This window comes from Babylonia areolata, chromosome 26 (genome assembly GCF_041734735.1).
Source record: "Babylonia areolata isolate BAREFJ2019XMU chromosome 26, ASM4173473v1, whole genome shotgun sequence".
NCBI classification, from domain to species: Eukaryota; Metazoa; Mollusca; class Gastropoda; order Neogastropoda; family Buccinidae; genus Babylonia; species Babylonia areolata.
The window spans coordinates 37,057,425-37,077,482 of NC_134901.1; the positions used below are offsets into that span (position 1 = coordinate 37,057,425).

Consider the following 20,058-nt stretch of genomic DNA (forward strand, 5'->3'; position numbering starts at 1 on the left):
TCTCCGGAAAAATAAAATCGTTGTGAAAGAATTAGGTTACTGAAAGAATACATTTCAATCTCGTATTGTTAATCACACACACACACACACACACACACACACACACACACACACACACACACACAGAGGGAGGGGGAGGGAGGGAGGGAGAGAAAGAGAGATTGCCAACATTTGAAAATTGCATTGTGGGAAATAGTCCCAAGCATTGGCACTTGATCGGCAAGCATGATGACACACTTTTCGGACCGCCTTTTGTAAGTCGGTCTTTTCTTCATATTTTGACCTACGTTTTCGACATGGGTAATCTGACTCGTGCATGGCGATTCTCAAGGCTTCTTGCGTTAAAAATCGTGTCGCCAATGGCAAAAGAAAGGTAAGGATGCAGGGGAGAGTACATTGTTTGCCTCCCCATGGTAACCTTGACTTTTCTCGATCACTTTTATTTGATGGGGCGAACTGTTTGTCATGGAAGGGTTCGATTTTATCAAAATAATATATTTATATATCTTAACCTTCACGTGTACCGGAGATAACTGGACAGGATGACTTGAAATGAAGGGCCTGTGATCGTAACAATGTGTGACTTCCAAAATCATCTGAACTTTGTTATGAAAGTGAACCTTGGTACAGCTGCACTTTGCAAGCGTATCGTGTACTTTTGGAAGTTGACGTCAGATTTCGATGACGTTGGCATCAGGAAGTCGTTTGAAACATTAAAAAACTTTCTTCAAAGAAGAAGAGTTCACTGAGCGGACGACGACAAACAAACGCACGCTGTGGCAAGGAGGCTTTAAGTCTATGGAGCTGCCCAGTTCCTAAATTAGGAAAAAGAGAATCACTGACAGGCAAACCGAATCCAGAAACCGAGCAACGGAAACACCAACAGGAATGAATGATGGCGGGTTCATCTCCGAGGTAGACATATCGTTCATGTGTAACTATCGCTGTATCAGTTTAAATTTTATACAGAGCACTTTCACCAGACCGTGAGTTGTGGGCTTCGTTCATTGTTCTGTATTCATACATAAGCACAAACGGTTGTTACTGGCTGTGGTTAAAGTATGCGTACGTGTAGGGTGTACACAGACGCAGACGTTTTTGACTCACTTGTGTAAACAAAGTATGTTTTAACCTGGTGTTCGGTTGTCTCTGTGTGTGTGTGTGTCCGTGTGTCTGTGTGTCCGTGGTAAACTTTAACACTGACATTTTCTCTGGAAATACTTTGTCAGTTGACACCAACTTTGGCATACAAATAGGAAAAATTCAGTTCTTTCCAGTCATCTTGTCTAAAACAATATTGCACCTCTGGGATGGGCACAAAAAAAATAAAAAGAAGCCTAATTATATGCAAACTGCATTTACTGTTAGATTTATATTTTTTGTATTCTCTAAACTTGGCACTTTGACCTCTTATTCTGACACAACAACAAGAGGAGTCATTATCATTTTTTGTTCAAACAGGAACTTATTTTGCTAAGCATGGAATTTTTATTTATTTTGCAAACGTTTTGGTGCAGATGGTAAACAAGGGAAATTACTCTGTAATTAATGCTAGGGGACTTAATTTATCACAAGTGAGTCTTGAAGACCTTGCCTCTCTTGTTTTGTTTTGTTTGGACATGGAGTGTTGCGTGGTGAGCAGATCCACATACAAGTTCTGCATCCACAGTTAATCCGAATTCTTCCTTTTCATTTTCAGTTTTGGGGTCTGGGTTGAAAAGTGGAATTTTTAACAGCAATTTGATATTAGTTTTGGTTTGAAGTTTGGTTTTGATAATTAATATTTTTATGTGTTAAAAAAAAGTTATTGTTTTTTGGTGGGACTCGTTTCTGCTCATAACTAATTCAGTTTCATGCCCAGAGCTGAGAGAAAGTTCAAAAGAAAAAAATATTATGATTATGTTTGCCTTTTCTGTTCATTTTCTTTTTAGCTTTGTCAGTTTTTGTTGTTGTATGAATTGATTATTCCATTTGATAACATTGTACACAGGTACACATTGCACACATGCACATACAGTCACACACTCAGACATACACACAGACACAGACATACACAGACACATACCACCCATACACCACGCGCACGCACGCGCGCGCGCACACACACACACACACACACACACACACATTGCAGAAATCATTCATTAATACATTATTATGTATGGGTACTTGTAAGCTTGATAGTATGTACATTCATGACAGCATATAAATTCAAGATGAGGACATCTCATGCATACATCATCTGTTGTTCATCATCCAGGCCAACCTATTTCAGGCTGGAACAGTAGAAGTAAAAACGGAATATGTTTTCTTTTTCAGTGAGACCAACAGTTTCTTCTTCAAATTCTTACAGTGGCGTCAAACCTCATTCAAGGATCTTGAAAGCATTGACAAGAAGATTCTTGACTGTAAGTAAATATGGACGTCAAATTATTTTAGTTCAAAATATTAATTTTTGTTGCCATGCAGTCTTTCCTCATTTCTGTGGTGTGTAGATTGTGCCATTGGTGGAGGTGGGATGGTATAGCGTGTGAGGATTATATTTTTATATCTTTGGTTGAAAGGTAACACACACATACATGGTTATAACTGTGCGTGTGCACACGCGTGCGCGCACACACACACACACACACACACACACACACACACACTCTGAGTAACACACCTACACACATACACAGTAACAAATATTAACATGCACATACATGGATGTGCATACACTCACAAAGTCATGTGCACACATTTTCAGTCTAATACCATCATCTTAGATGAACAGACTATAAATGAATAAACGAACAAATCATGTGCACACACATTATACTTCCGCATTGACACGCAGATACAGCCCATGCATGTGAGGCTGTTTGCTTTAAGACTGAGATTCACATACACCGCATGATGCCGTGAGCATTTTATATGTCCATTGAGACTGAGCATGACATGCCACATTGAACATGTTGGAGACAGTGTGTTTCATGTGTGATTTGGTGAAAGTTTTGCATGTGATATATGAAAGAGTTTTTTTGTTTTTTTTTAATTATTAACAGTAAAAATTAACATGCTTAGCATACATGTACATGTATTAAGGGAAAAAAAAGGAACAAGCACACAAGGCTTGTTTTCATCCTGCCCTCTTAAAAAGGGAAAATATAACAAACACATGATGCATGTAACATCATTCAGAAAGGGAAATTTCAAATAATGCACTGAAAAAGAAAAAAGAAAATACATACAATAATATTACTTACAAGAGAGAGAGACACTGACACTGACATATTTTACTGTCTGTTCGGCATAAACGCCCTCTAGATGAGAGATTAAATCTTCCACAAGAGAGAGAGTGTGTGTGTAACGTTGTGTACAGACAATGTGAGTGGTTATATTATAAGTTACAATTCAGTGCAAGCTGGTAAGCATAATTATATCCTATGTAGATATATATATATATATATATATATTTGCAATTTGAAATGCAATCATCTTTGAAAATCACACAAGCATGTATATTGTTCATGTACATGTTCCAGCGCTACCATGCATTCAGAAGAAGGACTTTGTGGCGGTGGACAATTCAAACAAACTGTGGTCAGTGGTCTGCGGCACCAGCAAAGAGGACAGAACCCCTGTGGTCATGGTTCACGGGATGGGGGGAGGGGTGGGTCTCTGGGCCCTCAACCTGGAGTCTCTGTCACGCAGCAGGCCTGTGTACGCCTTTGATCTTCTGGGCTTTGGCCGCAGTTCTCGCCCGGTCTTCAGCAGCGATGCTAAAGAAGCAGAGAACATGTTTGTGGAGTCCATTGAGAATTATCGCCGTGCGGTAAGTCAGTGAGATAGTCTTACTTTTTTTCTTTCCTTTTTTTTTTTTTTTTAAGGGGTGTTAGGCTGTCTCAGTGTTGTTCTTTTTTGCATGCAGCTTCTTTGACAGAGGACAGGCTTTTTGTTTAACTATGCAAAATTCACTACATTGCTTGTTTTTACAGCTTTTTTGGGGTGTGTCAGGCTCTGTTACTTTGTGGGTTACTTCCTCTCTTCCTGTACCCTTGATTTTACTCTCATGGAGTCCTACACACTCAGTGACTCGGTGATGCATTCACATTTTAACAGATTCATATGCACATGCATATATTTAGACATGAGCGCTCATGAACTTGTGCACACATGTGCATGTTTGCATGCATGCACGCACGCACGTACGCTCGCGTGCATACACACACACACACACACACACACACACACACTCATGCGTGCAAATTAAATGATTATAATTTTTGGATAATGGGCATATTGCAGCTGAAAGTAATAGATATTATAACATGCCAATATCAGAAATTGGTGAATGGAACCATGTTCATCAGGATCTCACTCGGTATTTCACAATAAATTTAATGACAGGTTTCAATGCGAAAGACATTTTTTCTCAATTGCAAGTGTGTGTAGTATGCAGTGTAGTCAGTTTTACATATGTTTCAGGGGACAAAGGAAATAAGTCTTGTTGTAAACCAAAATTTACATTAATCCCTTGTGATTACAGGACGGAAGTTTTGTCCATGTCATTATAGGAATTTTTTCCTGTTCACAAAATGATTTAATTCATGTGAAATTGTCATAATTGGATTCTGTGTTCATTTTCCTTTCAGAAAAGTATAGGTCATTGTTGATAATTTCAAGTCTGAACCCATTAAAATTGAATATGGAGGGATCTGTTTAAGGCCCAGTGCTCTTCACACTGTACACTGCTCCTCTCGCTGAAATTATCAACAGCCATAATGTCAGTCATCATTCTTATGCTGATAACACTCAACTCCAGAAAAGTGATGCACCTGAAAAACTGTTGTTGCTCTTGAAAGAAACATCCAACTGCTTCCTGGATATTCAAAATTGGATGACTCTAAATAAGTTACAATTGAATGCGGACAAAACTGAAGCAGTGATCATAGGAACTAAACAAGATCTCTCTTCCATCACAACTGACACAATCAAACTTGGCAGTACATCCATCCCTCTTTCCAGTTCAGTCAGGAACCTCGGCGTTGTCCTTGACAACACACTGTCCATGCAAAAATTTATCAGTCAGACATGTCAATCCTGCTACTGTCAACTGCGGCGCATCAGTTCCATCCGGAAATATCTGTCCATTGACGCAACATCTAGACTTGTCGTTTCTCTCATTCTCTCTCGCCTTGACTACTGTAACTCTCTATTGTCTGATTTGCCTGCTTCATCTATTCAGTCCCTTCAGCACATACAAAACTCTGCTGCCCGACTCGTCCTCAGAAAGAAAAGATCTGAGCACATCACTCCTCTTTTGCAACATCTCCGCTGGCTCCCTGTCTCACACCGAATAAAGTACAAGATCAGCACTCTGTGCTACAAATGTATTCACAAATCAGCCCCTTCCTATCTCTGTGGCTGCCTTCACCTCTACACTCCATCTCGCTCACTACGATCAGCTTCGGATCCGCTCCATTAACGCATACCCAGATTCAAACTCTCGACTGTTGGCCGCCGTTCTTTCTCTCTCTGGACCTTGCAATTGGAATGAACTTCCTCTTTCGCTTCGTCAAGTCTCCACACTCAGCTCTTTCAAGTCTGGCCTTAAAACCCATCTCTTCCCAAAATAGCCTCCCTTCCCTGGCTCTTCCTTGACTTCAGTTTCTCCAGTTTTAGGGTTATGCGTGCGTGAGAATGACTGGTGCGAAAGCGCTTGGATTTGTCTCTGCACAAGATTCAGCGCTATATAAATACCATTATTATTATTATTATTAAGGTTACATATACTTCCTTCTAGTTGTTTGCATGCTACACGTTTATGAATTATTGCCCCCCATTACCAAAACGTCCCTTGGCAAATAGTTTCCACTGAACATAAAAAAGGCTTGGCAGTGAAAGGGCTAAGAATATACAGAGAAATACATGGGTGGCGGCTGAGAGTAAGAATGTAATATTTGCTTGCCTAAACTGGGTTGCTGTGTAATAGTTACATGGACTTGTCTGTGTGTGTGTGTGAATGTGTGTGTGTGTGTGCGTGTTTGTGTGTGTGTGTGTGTGTGTGTGTTTTGAATGGCATTTCATCATGTCTTATTCCACAGATTGGGCTGGAGAAATTTATTCTGCTGGGTGTGCGTGTGCGTGTGTATGTGTGCGTGTGCGTGTACTTATTCCTGTTCTGATTTGCATTTCATCATTTCTTATTCCACAGATGAGGCTGGAAAAATTCTTTCTGCTGGTTGTGTGTGTGTGTGTATGTGTGTGTGTGTACTTATTCATGTTCTGAATGGCATTTCATCATGTCTTATTCCACAGATGGGGCTGGAGAAATTCATTCTGCTGGGGGTGTGTGTGTGTGTGTGTGTGTGTGCATATGTGTGTGCGCGTGTGCATGTACTTATTCATGTTCTGAATCAGGCATTTTGATCATGTCTTGATTCCACAGATGGGGCTGGAGAAATTCATTCTGCTGGGGCACAGTCTGGGGGGCTTTCTGAGCGCCGCCTACACCCTGCGGTACCCGCAGCACGTGAAGCACCTGATCCTTGTGGACCCCTGGGGCATGCCTCGCAGACCCACAGACAACCACAAATCTCTCCCTCTGGCTGTTCGTCTGGTGCTGTCTGTAGTCGACCTTGGATACCCCATGTCCGTTTTGAGGATACTTGGGCCCTTCGGTGAGTGTGTGTGTGTGTGTCTCAGTGAGTGTGTGCATGTATACAGTGCATCTGTGTGTAAAAAAAAAAACCCCAAAAAACATTTTAATTACACATACTTAACCGTGACCCAACTAGTGCAGACTCCGGCAGGGGTCTGACATTCCTGTCCTGTGCAAACTACTATCCGCCTATGCGGAGCAGACGAAACTACGGCCGATAACCTCCCGGAAGTAGGTAACCTCCCCTTTGTCCCGCTGGTTATCGCCCTCTTTTTCCGGCAGCCATCATGACTCCTGTACCTGTGCTCTTCATACGGCTAAGTTTTTTCGTATTTTCTGTCTGTCTGTCGATTCTCTGGCGTTCTTGTTTGTGGTCAAATTATGTCTCCAACCAGGTCACATAATTATATAGCTCGATTGGGGAATCGTGCTAAAATTAAGGCGCGATCGCAATCGATTCGCTGACACTGTGGGCCCTCTGCTACTGGCCCTCTAAACAACGCCAACCCGCCGCCTTCTCCACTTCCTCCGCTCCATCCGGTCGACTCCAGACCTCCGCCACCTCCTCTGGTGACTTCTAGAGGTTTGTGGTCACACACTCAGGTCAGTGTTACCTTTCATGTCATTTTTATCGATCCGCGAACTCACTCGACGCGATCCGCGTTTTCTCGGCCCTGCCAGTCGGCAGTGTACGAGTCGATCTCCTCTATCTCTTTACCATACCCACAGTTGCACCAATGGAATGGCCACAATCCCTTGGGGACAACAACAAAAAAAAAAAAAAAAAAAAAAAAAGAGAAGGCAGCTTGTCTTGGATCCGCACGTTTGACTGGGCCCTATGTGCGATGCGTCCGTGGTGGCGGCCGTGACATCGGATCACGCGACCCCCCACGCGGCTTGCCTCGACCGTCTCGGATCCAATAGCGACCGAGGCGTGTAGGGATGCCCTCCCCTGGTGTAGGGAGGAAGGTGGACCACTAGGGGACACGCTTGCCCATACGCGTGCACCCCCCTCCTTGTCCGGATCACCCGATCCAAGGGAGGCAACCCCTGCTTCGGCACCCTTGCCGGTGACTGCCGCAGTTATTTCCCTTGCACCGGCACTGCTCCTCGCCTTCAGTGCGAGCGTGTGCACGGTCCTACCAAGCTATGCGGTGATGACCCCATTTGCCACACCGCCGAGTGCTGCTGTTTCCCATCCACTAATGGTGTCTCAGCAAGCTACTCAACTAAACAATCAGCAACTCATCGCTAAACTTGCTGCAGCAATTATGCACCACTCTGCCTTCTGGTGCGGCGCCTTGCGCCCACAGAGCAGGTACGTGCACGCCCCATTGGAACTTGGGCAGTGTTGGATTCTTCTGCCCCATTGCCTAACTCTGCTGTTTCCCAGACTGATATTGGCACTTCCACGTTGGAGTACCTCTTATATCATATCATATATCAATATCAAGGCGTGCAAGCCTGACAAGGCCTTTTACCCGCTTGAAGTGGGGAAGAAAAAGAGAGTCCCCACGTAGGCCTATGTCTGTTGCATTTTTCAACATTGAGTGCGCAGTGCCTGAAAAATCAGAAAATATGTAAATGAGTTTTGTTTTTAAGTTTTCACAATGAATATCAAGATAATTCTTAAATGTATTAATAACTCGATCCTGCCTCTCGGCAGTGCTCGGGCCGATCTTGTCTATCACTTTATCCGTCAACACACAACTGACAACCGAACGTCGGTCCTCTCGCAGGAGCTATTCGCGAGATTGGACCGCCGTTCAGCAACAGGGGGATGCACATCCCACGGCAAGCCGACGGACTTGTCACCCCCTCGTCCACGACGCCCATAACACTGGATTACGGCGCCGTCATGCTACATGCCCCGACCGTCTCGCGTCCGATGGCGACCGATTCGGGTTGGGATGCCCACGGCACAAAGGGACATTATAATTATTCCCCTTGCGCTCGTTTTCACCTGTGTCGGTTACGGTGGCATCGAACCACGGACTCTCACACACAACATGACACTCCTCCCTGTTCAGCGAGGACACGTCGCACAAGGGGGATATGTGCTCTAAAGACACCTTCCTTTTCGACGATTTTCGGCGCCAAGGGAGGCAACTCCACATTTGTAACCTAGGCGCTTGAAGCTGTGGTTAGTTTCGCCGACACAGCACATCACTCCTGCCCCCCGTGCTGTCCACCAACGATGTTTTCTTTCGGTTTCTCATTGGGTCCTCATGCCAAGTCAGGGACTTTACACATCTTTGCATAGCAACTGCACTTTTCTTGCTGTTTCTCAGGCTATTGGCCACAGGAAATGCATCACAATATTTCCCCTTCTATCCATTTGATTTATTATCACAAGCAACAATCACGAAATATAGATATATATACATATTTAAAAAAAAAAAAAAAAAAAAAAAAATCTCTATATATGTATATATATATACATATATATATATATATATATATACACACACACATATATACATATATACGAGATATATTGCTACATTCAGACACATTCTGCTTTCACTTATAGATGCGTACTTATCCATCGGTATACACATGTGTATGTGCTTATGGGATAAGTTCAGACGACTTTCATATTAACATGTAAAATTATATTTCTATCTCTATTCATTGACATCTATTCATTGAGATTCCCTACATAGCAATATAGGCACACTTGCATTTGCGGCCTTCTGTTCACAATGCCCAGAACTCTCTGCCTCTACGTACTGGCACTTTATTCATATGCGTATGTACATCTCATATGTAGGTGCATGGACAGATTCCTTTCCATTGATGATTATGCACACTTACCCACTTACTTGGGTATATCTGTGCACGCTACATGTATGCTTATACAGCCGCTTATTTCTTGTGTTTCGATCTCTTGTCATTGGCATACTTCTGACATCATCACTTGAGCTGATGGAAGTTTTTATTCCCTCGGCACATATATGTATTCATTGTCATAAATTCATCCCTACCTTGCTTTTGGAGGACGACTGCACTCACAAAAATAAAATAAAATGATAATAGCCTCATTCACGCCTGAATGTATGCTCCTTCACATTTCAGTAGGGGTTGGTCCTTTGGGATCCACACACACCCCCTTCACACCCACAGGGCTAAGAATGCCTCTCTTGGTGCAAGGACAGACAAGGCAACCCAACTCATTTGCCTGCAACAATCGCCCATAAGGCTGGAGATGCACAAGGAAGGATGAGGCAGTCCAACTTAGAGGTGCCACTCTGGACACACATGCCTTTCATTCCTTCCAAGTTTGTAAGGCATCCCTTCTTTCTCCCCTTGCCTACAACAACCCTTGGTTTGCACCACTGTGATTGTGACAAAAGCTCCACACAGGCCCTACATCCTAGCCAGCCTTCCCATGAAGAGGTGTCTATCCTGCCTTACAAGTTTTAGCGGACCCAAAAACTGCCCACTGGGCAGGAGACAATCACCCTCAGCCCATCTCTTCTACTCCTCTCTAGTAGCAGAAGGCCTGGGTCATAATTGTTTTACTCTACATTTGGGAGAAAGGCATATTGACGAGGACGGATGCGTCCCACAAAGCACAACGAACCGTCCATTAGCCACAGGGGTGTACCTTTCTGCCCACTCATACCAGCACGGCAGATGCCGCATTCAAGCACATCAGTTCACCCCATCACCTTGCTTGAACACAAATCCAGCATCAACATCTCAAACAATTGGCATTTGAAAGCACTTTCTGCACTTAGTCTCCCCTGCCCAATCCTTTCGGCCTCTACACACAACCACTGCTGTGGTTACAGATGGCCATTCCTCCTCAAGCACTGTCTTTCCAATGAGACACTTCCAGAGGTTTCTAGCCTAGGCAGGCTATCCCATCATGGAGCCCCAGCCTTCGGTCAAGGGCCTGTCAGAGGATGACTTTGTTGTCACTTCGGAAGCAAGCACCATGTCTTTCTGACACACGGTTGCACCACAAGACCCCGTCAACTCTTTCCGGCTTCCTTACATTGCAACATAATCTGCATGGTGAACACCTTCGTCCCTGAAGCACACAGCAGCTGTTTCCTGATTTACCCATGCTGATTGGTGTCCTTCTAGGAACAGTATATGATAATCAGTCGTGTACGACAGTCTCCATCAGAACAGCAGAGGAGGCATCTGCTGTCCAGTCTATTCGGGCTGGAATTCGATTATACAATTTATAGTAGAGAGTGTTTTGCCCAAGTTGCATCCCCGGTCCCTCAATCAAGAGGGCCTTAGGACTCATCATTGGGACGGTTCCAAAAGGCTACCTAGGCCTAAGGCTACAGCACTAAGTCCCAGTGCAATTTGACTTCTAGTCTGAGAGACATAGTCATTCATGAAAGACTAAGCTGCAAATGATTTCCCTTTGCAATTAAGAAACCACTGATAATACAGCTCTCACCTTGCAGTTGGCCATACTAAAAACGTATGTCAGATCAGTGCCTTGATGTCAATAGCCAGTACAACACATCTTGAGCCACTTACCTCCCTGCCCCGCCCTGCTCCATCCCAGACTCAGTGCGCACCACTCACAGCCAGAGGCCTGTCATGGATCCGGTCCCCTTTCTCACTAAAGAACCTTCAGCAAAAATTTTCCCCATGGAAGCCCTCTTCCATTTGGGAATTCCACCACAGAATGAGACTCAGTGGCCTGTGGGCACATGAAATGCACTTCCACAGCCTGATCCAACCCAGCCATTGACTGCAGACAACTTTCTGCACACACTCAGGCAGAGAAGCCACCAAGCCTTCCGTATGTCCCTTCGTGATGGTACCTACCTGGGCAATTACACAACCCTGTCCCAGAGACACCAGGGACATCAGGTCTTTTGTTGCCAAATGTCTGCCATTCTATGCATAGGCAACATACCAGTGCTGTCATTTTTTGACAACGTCAAAAAAGGGGGGAGGGGCAGAGGGGGGGGAGTGCCCATCGCCTATCAGCTCGCATGGAGGAGCTCCACAGATCTGGCTGTCATGCCTGAGGCAGGCCCAACACGGTGACCTACCTCTGTCTCATGCCACAGTTTCCTTCAAACACAAAAACCACTTCCACTATCGGCCCACAAATCCGTTGTGGAATCATCAGATCAAACCACATGCGCACCTCCTTGCATTGACGCTCATCCGCACTCATCCGCTCAGCTGTGGTCCACAGACCTCCCCCACAATACAGCTGTGGACCTCTGTCTTCTTTACCCGCACTAATGTCCTTAGGCGACACAGTACACTCTACTTTCGTCAAATTCTACTTGAGGGACACCTATCGCCTTAGGGATAATGACTCATCGACTTCTACCAGAGAGATGTCGCACGCCTGCGGGTTGATGGCGCAAGAGCCATCGCTTCTGTGGTAGCTGCACAACAGACCATCACAGCACACAGACAGTAGAACAGGTGAGCCCTCCACCTTGTCGCGCTATTCTGCACTAGTTGGGTCACGGTTAAGTATGTGTAATTAAAAGGAAATTTTCTATCTAAAATTACGTTTAAATAACATACTTACCGTGACCCAAATTTAAGACCCTCCCGTCCTCCCCGCTTCCTGTTCTCCCTGCTTGCTGCGCTGGTGATGGCATATTGCCGTCAAAAGAGGGCGATAACCAGCGGGACAAAGGGGAGGTTACCTACTTCCGGGAGGTTATCGGCCGTAGTTTCGTCTGCTCCGCATAGGCGGATAGTAGTTTGCACAGGACAGGAATGTCAGACCCCTGCCGGAGTCTGCACTAGTTGGGTCACGGTAAGTATGTTATTTAAACGTAATTTTAGATAGAAAATTTCCTTTATATAGCATCATGAGTGTGTGCATATCAATGAGTGTTTGCATATAAGCAGTGCATCTGTGTGTATAAAAAAAACAAAAAAAACAACTATTAATAAACATTCATATAGCACCATATTTAACGGGGAGCTCACAACACTTCACATATATACACACAAATACACACATGTTGAATCTGAGCATAAAGTATTGAATCCCAAGCTTGCCAGAATTTTGTCCCCCTTCACTAGACCTTGAGTGATGATCTGGACGCTAGTCATTCTGATGAGACGATTAACAAGGTCCCATCTTGAACATGCACTAGGTGCATGTTGTAAAAACGCCCATTGTAAAAAGAGAGTTGGCCCTGGCAAAATTTGGCAGTAAATTCCACTCTGATATGCATGTGTGTGTGTGTGGTGTTTGTGTGTGTGTGTGTGTGTGTGTGTGTGAAGTCTGACTGAACAACACAGGAAACATGAAGAGTTCTTAGAGGCAGCTGTCAGCTCTACCCTGGCAGGCAGTCTGACTCCATGTTTGTAAAGCTCTTAGAACTTGGTCTCTGACTGAGGATAGGCGCTTTTTAACTCTTTCACCACCAGGTTGCTGCGTGAAAAGCACTCCCCGGCGCCAAATATTTAAGAAACTATGCTCTCAGTCAGAGGCTTCAGTTCATGTCAAAACAACACAATGGACTTGTTCACTTCAAACTGGGTCAGGAGGCAAAGGTCAGTCCTTGTTCTGTTAGCAGGGAAACTGGCTGCAGCTGTCAAGTTTTGTGACAATGTGAAAAATGGTCGTATCAACATGACCCCTTGATGCCAGCAAAAGTCACCTATGGCGGTGCGCTGTCTCGTCAACAAAAGTCGCCTGTAGCGGTAAAAGAGTTAAGTACACATATCAGTCAGTTGTGTGTGTGTGTGTTTTGTTTCCAAGGCCCCAGTCTGGTGAAGAAGTATCGTCCACAGCTAGCAGAGACCTTTGGCAATAAACTGGGAGACGATTCACTGCTCCACGACTACATCTACCACTGCAACGCTCAGGATCCCAGGTGAACCCACTATTTATCATTTTGTATTGTATTGTATTACTCTTTTTTTTGTCACAACAGATTTCTCTGTGTGAAATTCGGGCTGCTCTCCCCACGGAGAGCGCGTCACTACACTGAGAATGCTACCCATTTTTGTTGTATTTTTTCCTGCCTGCAGCGGTTTTTGGGGTTTTATTTTCCTACTGTAGTGGATTTTTCTACAGAATTTTGCCAGGGACAACCCTTTCATTGCCAGGGGTTCTGTTACGAGTGCTATATGCATGCAGCACACGGGACCTACGTTTATTGTCTCATCTGAATGACTCACACATGTGATGTCATATTGCTATAAATGCATGTAAATTTGTTGATTTATTGCTGTTGTCTTGGCCCTTTTGGTTGTTCTTCATTGAAGCTCTTTTTGCAATAATGTTTTCCTAGAAAGTGGTTAAAAGACAGCTTTTGTTCATTTTTAAAAAAATATGAAGGTTGAAAAAATAAAAGCCTGAGTAACGATGACAAAATCAAGGAAACAATAAAATCAGAAACAGAACATGCACTGTTTCAGTAGTTCTTACCAAATGGAGTTGGTACCAATGACACCTGTTGAGAATTACCAAAACATACTTCAGAATACTTATTGAGTTGGGGATCAGACACTGTATGGAAAATAAGTTTCACTAAAAGCAGTTTGTTGGACTAAGAATCCTCACCTAATCATTGTTACTTTTCATAAAGAATTGATCATGTATGACCGGGATAGTTTATGCCACATTGACATAGTCAGTCTCAATGGTGAGCCTAGGAGCTTTCTGAAAATAAACGTATCACAATTTCTTTTTGATTGTAAACTTCTGTTGCAGTGGAGAAATTGGCTTCACTGTGGTCAACTGATGAGCTTTCTGAAAATAAATGTATCACAGTTTCTTTTGTCGTACTCTTCTGTGGCAGTGGAGAAATTGGCTTCAAGAACATGACTGAAGGGTTTGGCTGGGCCAAATACCCGATGATGGAGCGGATGGCAGACATCGACCCCAGCTTACCCATCACCTTTGTTTACGGAGCAGAGTCCTGGATTGACAGGCGAACTGGCCTCAATTTCCAGAGATCCCGCAGAGGTTACGTGGATGTGCAGGTAAACACCTTTTGTCGTTTGGATCATCATGTCCATGTCTTTTGAACTGTAGGAAAAGAACTCTGTGTGTGTGAGTGTGTGTGTGTGTGTTTTCATGTCACATACTTTGGGTAGCTTCTCTTTCACAACCTTTCATCAGATCGAATATGTATAGTGATAAATTTGATATTTTTTGGTTGTTATTTGTTTAGAGGAGGAAAAACATGAACAGGTCAAGTGAAAGCAGATTCCCTCCCTTGACTTGGTAAGCTTTATAGCAGTACTCGGAGATGGAGGCAGGTGCGTGTTTCAGTCAAAGATCAGAAGACAAAGCCAAGGTGATAACTCTGTGATGCAGTGGAAACAGAAGTTTGGATGAGAGTGGTGCACTGGTTGTTTCAGTGTTTAATACCCAAGCACTTCAGATAGGTCTGTAACTGAACGCCCTTGTTTTTAATCTTTCCATTCTCATTATGATAATGATCAATGTTTATGCTTCCAAATGTGTCAGATTTTACAAGGAAGTGAGAGACAAGATGGAACAACAACAACAACTACGGAAAAAGGAAGAAAAACTTATGTGAATAATACTTAGAAATGTTTAAAAAAAAAATTTTTTTTAAGCAGCCCACCTGTGTTGTGGATCTGTAAACGCACACACCATTAAACAGGTGTTCTGGCCTACTTATGCTTCCAATATTGTTTCATATTTTAATTTGTCAGTGTTGTTCTAGCTAAATTATAAACAAAGGACACTGTGGCAGCGGCTGTGGGTCGCTGCTGATGTGATGTATGATCCTTTGACAGATAGTACTCGGAGGCTGATCACAACTGGTGTGATCCATGGTCCCTTTTACAGTAAATCATTCAATCACGTTTCAGTTACACAGACATACACACTTACACAGACATGTCATATTTTTATGTGTATGAACGTTTTGTTCATTTACTCTACCGAAATTTGAACCCAGGACCCTCAGAGTGAAAGTCCAACACTTTAAGCACTCAGCTATTGTTCCCGTCACACAAGGAGGCTGATCATCATTCATGTGACTCATGATCCTTCCGCCGCAGATCATCCAGGGGGCGGGTCACCACGTGTATGCGGACCGCTGCCACCTGTTCAACAGCCTGGTGGAGACCATCTGCCAGGGGGCGGACCAGAACCGACCCCCCCACATCGGCCCCGAGCTGGTGGAGAGGATCCACGGGGTGGCCAGCTTCACCTGCCTGCAGCTCCCAGACCCCGGGGACCCGGACTTTCAGCACCCAGTGGGTCACGGGGATGAGAACACCCAGACCGTCTTCAACCAGGACTGTGATGATGGTGGTGGTGGTGGCGGCTGCGGGGGGGATGCTTAGTGAGGACAGGACAGCAAGAGCTACGTGTGAGGGGCAGGGATTTGGTGGTGTTGGGACCGTAGTTGACTGTGATCGGGGGGAGAGAGGGGGGTATTGGGGGGTGGGGTGGGGGAGTGGGTTGGGGGGACAGGGGACACATTCAAAACCATAAATGTCTATGTAGAAAGTTGATAATGATGATAATATTCTTATACAGTGCCTATCCTCGGTCGGAGACCAAGTTCTGAGCGCTTTACAAACGCAGAGTCATTTACACAAGAGGCTGCCAACCTGGGAAGAGCCAACTGACAGCTGCCATTGGGCGTTTGTCATTTGTTTCCTGTGTCATTCAGTCAGGTTTCACTTCCTCACCTATGCACACTCTTACATATATGTAACATTTTAGTTGTGTGACTGTTTTGTTCTGATAGACAGATAGATTGGGCAGGTCAGACTCTTATATGCACATGTGTGCATATATCCAGATGTTGAGTCACACAAAACACACACACATGCACATACACATGTACAGACACAAACCGTCTCTTGTCCTCTGTCAGTGAGGCAGAATGGTATATGTAAGAAAGTGTTACAGTACAAAGATTTTGTGTGGAGAAATTGAAAGTAGCTGTGGCTAATAGCCTCCCTTGGTAAGTTACCTCTCTTTTGCCATCTTAGTTTCCTAACATGGCCTACATTTACGGTTGTGTTTTTTAGGGGGGTTTTTGTGTTTTTTTAAATAACTTTTTCTCCTTTCTGCCCTTTCATTGACTCCTTGTTTTTGCATGTTACCATGTTTTCAAACAGAGCACAAAACTGTGTTGACCGTTTGTGCGATCAAACCAAAAGTAAGCCCAGATGGAACTTGATCAGCACACACAATCAATCCCCATACTCTGGGCACTTGCGTTATCAGTCATTTATATATTTATATTTATTAATATTGATTGCTTATTGTGCATGAAAAATTCTAGGTTCATTTTTGTATTTGAAAATGCGCACTTGAATGCCTGTATGCGTGTGTAGGCATGGAAACGGGGATGTTATTTACTCATGGTAAGCTATTTGTACAGAAATTTTATATTGCTCCAGCTGTTAAAAGAAATGTTAATGATAATGTTACTGCTGTTAATATGTTGAACCTAATGGTTACATACATTGCACACATAAACATGAGTATTCAATTGGGCAGACATGGCTCACAAACACATATGCACACACACTTGTACGCAGCACTCTCTCACACACACACACACACACACACACACACACACATTTTAGGCAATTAAAAAGTCTTGAGTGAGTGTACTATCAACATGTTTTGATTGTGAACGTCTTTGAAATGCTCAATGAAACAGCATTTCTGAGGCTTAAGGCTGGTAGTAATAGGCATATATGTGGCTGTAACAGTTATGTTACTGATTACTTAGTTTATTTTCTGAATGACTTATTGAAGAGCCATCACACACTGAGATTCAAACCCAGACCCTCACGGACACTGTACTTGCAGATAAGTGTCTTGACCATTCTGCCACCTTCGTCCCAGATTTCCTAAAGGATTTGTGGGGTCCATAGTTTTAATCCCCACAGTGCCTGGTGGGTGGTAAGATTTTTTTTTGCAGTCTCACAAAATAACATGCGTGTCGCTTTGCCAGCATCCTGTTCCAATGTATGTCTTATTCTCTTGCTGAAAACAAAAAAAGGCAAAGAAACTTTAATCTGATACCAGCGTTCACTCACTTTCAGAAAGTCAAACATACCTAGAGAACACAAACTGGAACATTTTGGAAAAGATCATAACAAATGAATGACAACACTTGATGGTGATGTCCAACCTGTGTGCAGTCTGTCTGTCAACTTGTCTGCCAGTTTGTTTGTCTCTGTTCTTTTTTGTTCTTTTTTTCCCTTAAATCTCTGTTCTTATGGATGTGTGTTTTTCTGTGTTGTCTTTCCTCCATGTTTTTTTGTTGTTGTTGTTGTTGTTGTTTTTCTCTCTAATATTGCATTTGCTTTTCATTTAAGTTTGCACATTTTAGAATCAAACTCAACCCTAGTAAGGAGCGATTTTTGTGTGCAGTCTATTGCTACAGAGTTCATTGCTTTGTAAACCATTGACCTATCAAAATCAAGTAAAAATGTAAAAAAAAAAAAAAAAAAAAAAAAAAAAAATTTTTTTTAAAAGAAACATGAACAAAACTGGAATATGCGTTTCCGAATTGACTTCCTGGGTCTGAGGTTCAGCATAGCAGGAAGAACTTGACCTTAAGGGCAAAGGCCAAAACGTTATTAGAAAGTGTTCATGAGCAGCATGTGCATCACACGCATACAGGGACCCTTGGGAATAAGAGAGGTTGCGGGTGAAAGCTGTAGAATTGATAAGTGCAGCAAGAAGAAGAAAAGAAAAGAGTGGCACCAGATTATGGTGACACGTTCTCCTCAGGAATATCAGTCTTGAGTTTCATACAAGAGGCATTGGGGTTGTGATGAGACAGGAATTAAAATCAGTGCAATTCAAGTGTTAATGTGTGTGTGTGAGTGAATGAGTGTGTGTGTGTTTGATTTGTGATGAAGTGATGTATAGCGCAGTTGTACTGGTGAATGCTTGTGATGCAGTTTCAGTGATGTCTGTGAGTTGGGTGATCCGTGCTTTTTCTACAGTGTAAGTGACGTCTGAACGTTTGCTTATCTGTTTATGCAGTTGTGTCTGTAATTTATGTCACGTTGGTGCTCCTTTGTTTCAATACCATTCAGACTGTGAACAATGAAATTTATCAGATAATTGATTTTTGTTGTTGTTGTAATGTGACTTTGGCAAGTCGAGGTTATTGCAGAGTAATCATTTCATTTTTGTGAACAGCGTTTTTTGGAGAAAAAAAACAGTGTGAACTGTCGCTTCCCATAAAGTTCATTGCCTGTCTTCTATGTGAGTTGCAGTTTCTGGAAAACATTTTGTATTTGTATTTGTATTTCTTTTTATCACAACAGATTTCTCTGTGTGAAATTTGGGCTGCTCTCCCCGGGGAGAGTGCGTCACAACACTACAGCGCCACCCATTTTTTTGTATTTTTTCCTGCGTGCAGTTCGATTTGTTTTTCCTATCCAAGTGGATTTTTCTACAGAATTTTGCCAGGAACAACCCTTTTGTTGTTGTGGGTTCTTTTACGTGCGCTAAGTGCATGCTGCACACGGGACCTCGGTTTATCGTCTCATCCGAATGACTAGCATCCAGACCACCACTCAAGGTCTAGTGGAGGGGGAGAAAATATTGGCGGCCGAGCCGTGATTCAAACCAGCACACTTAGATTCTCTCGCTTCCTAGGCGGACGCGTTACCTCTAGGCCATCACTCCACTATATTATGACTTTGTTTCAAAATACCATCAAATGATATCTGTATTTTCGTTTCAAAATACCATCAAATGATGTCTGTATAATCTCATAACCCGTGGACAAATATTGACAACTCAGAACCTGTACTTTAGTTCATGGTCAAAGGGTAATGATTATGAAGGAAAAAAATGTGTGAACATAACTGGTTTTTTTTTGTTTTTTTTTTTAAACCTTGATTTGTTTTGAGATCTTTAAGGCTTTGTTTTCTTTTTAGATTCAGTTTTCTTGCACCATCGGCTGACTGAAACCAAAGCTCAGGGCTTGTCTTGAAAATTATTTCATTCATCAATCATTTGTTTCTCAGGAATGTGTCAGGAATCAGTGTGTCTTGCATGAATGAAAGTGCTCAGGAACATGTCAGTTTTGATATCTAAGTTTATCTGAGACCATGGTTGCCGGCGCTTAGTGTGTATCAATGACTGGAAACAATATTTGTTACATGGTTTGACTCTTTAGTTGTGATGGATGTTTGTGTGTCTGAGTGTTTGCGTGTCAAGTCAAATTATTTGTTCAAGACTGATATTTGATTGCCAGATTTCTCGTGCAAACTAAGGTGATTGTGTTATTCATTTATAGACATCTATATGCATTTTTTTTTTCACATGTTGACTTCTTATTCAAAGTCTGACAAAAGGAATCCTATTTTAGGCTCCTGTCTTTTTTTTCTTTCTCTGTCTCTCGGTCTATGAAGAATTTTGTTGTTTGAATTTAATGTATAAGTAATTCAACCTTTTATTTACTTCTGTGCTAGCTGAA

General features: G+C 43.0%; 1 protein-coding gene across 2 annotated transcripts; it reads left to right on the forward strand.

Moving 5' to 3' along the window:
• The first annotated feature begins 217 nt into the window (after positions 1-217).
• Positions 218-18,085, forward strand: LOC143300682 ((Lyso)-N-acylphosphatidylethanolamine lipase-like). Of its 2 annotated transcripts, none has more exons than XM_076614528.1 (7): positions 218-373; positions 2,320-2,408; positions 3,528-3,817; positions 6,434-6,665; positions 13,365-13,479; positions 14,410-14,593; positions 15,647-18,085. In XM_076614528.1, exons 1-7 carry the CDS (start codon positions 297-299, stop codon positions 15,932-15,934), a joined length of 1,275 nt encoding a protein of 424 aa, XP_076470643.1. In that variant the 5' UTR covers positions 218-296; the 3' UTR covers positions 15,935-18,085. The 2 variants fall into 2 exon arrangements, with proteins under 2 accessions (XP_076470643.1, XP_076470644.1); XM_076614529.1 differs by lacking the exon at positions 218-373 and adding an exon at positions 736-915.
• The last annotated feature ends 1,973 nt before the right edge of the window (positions 18,086-20,058 follow it).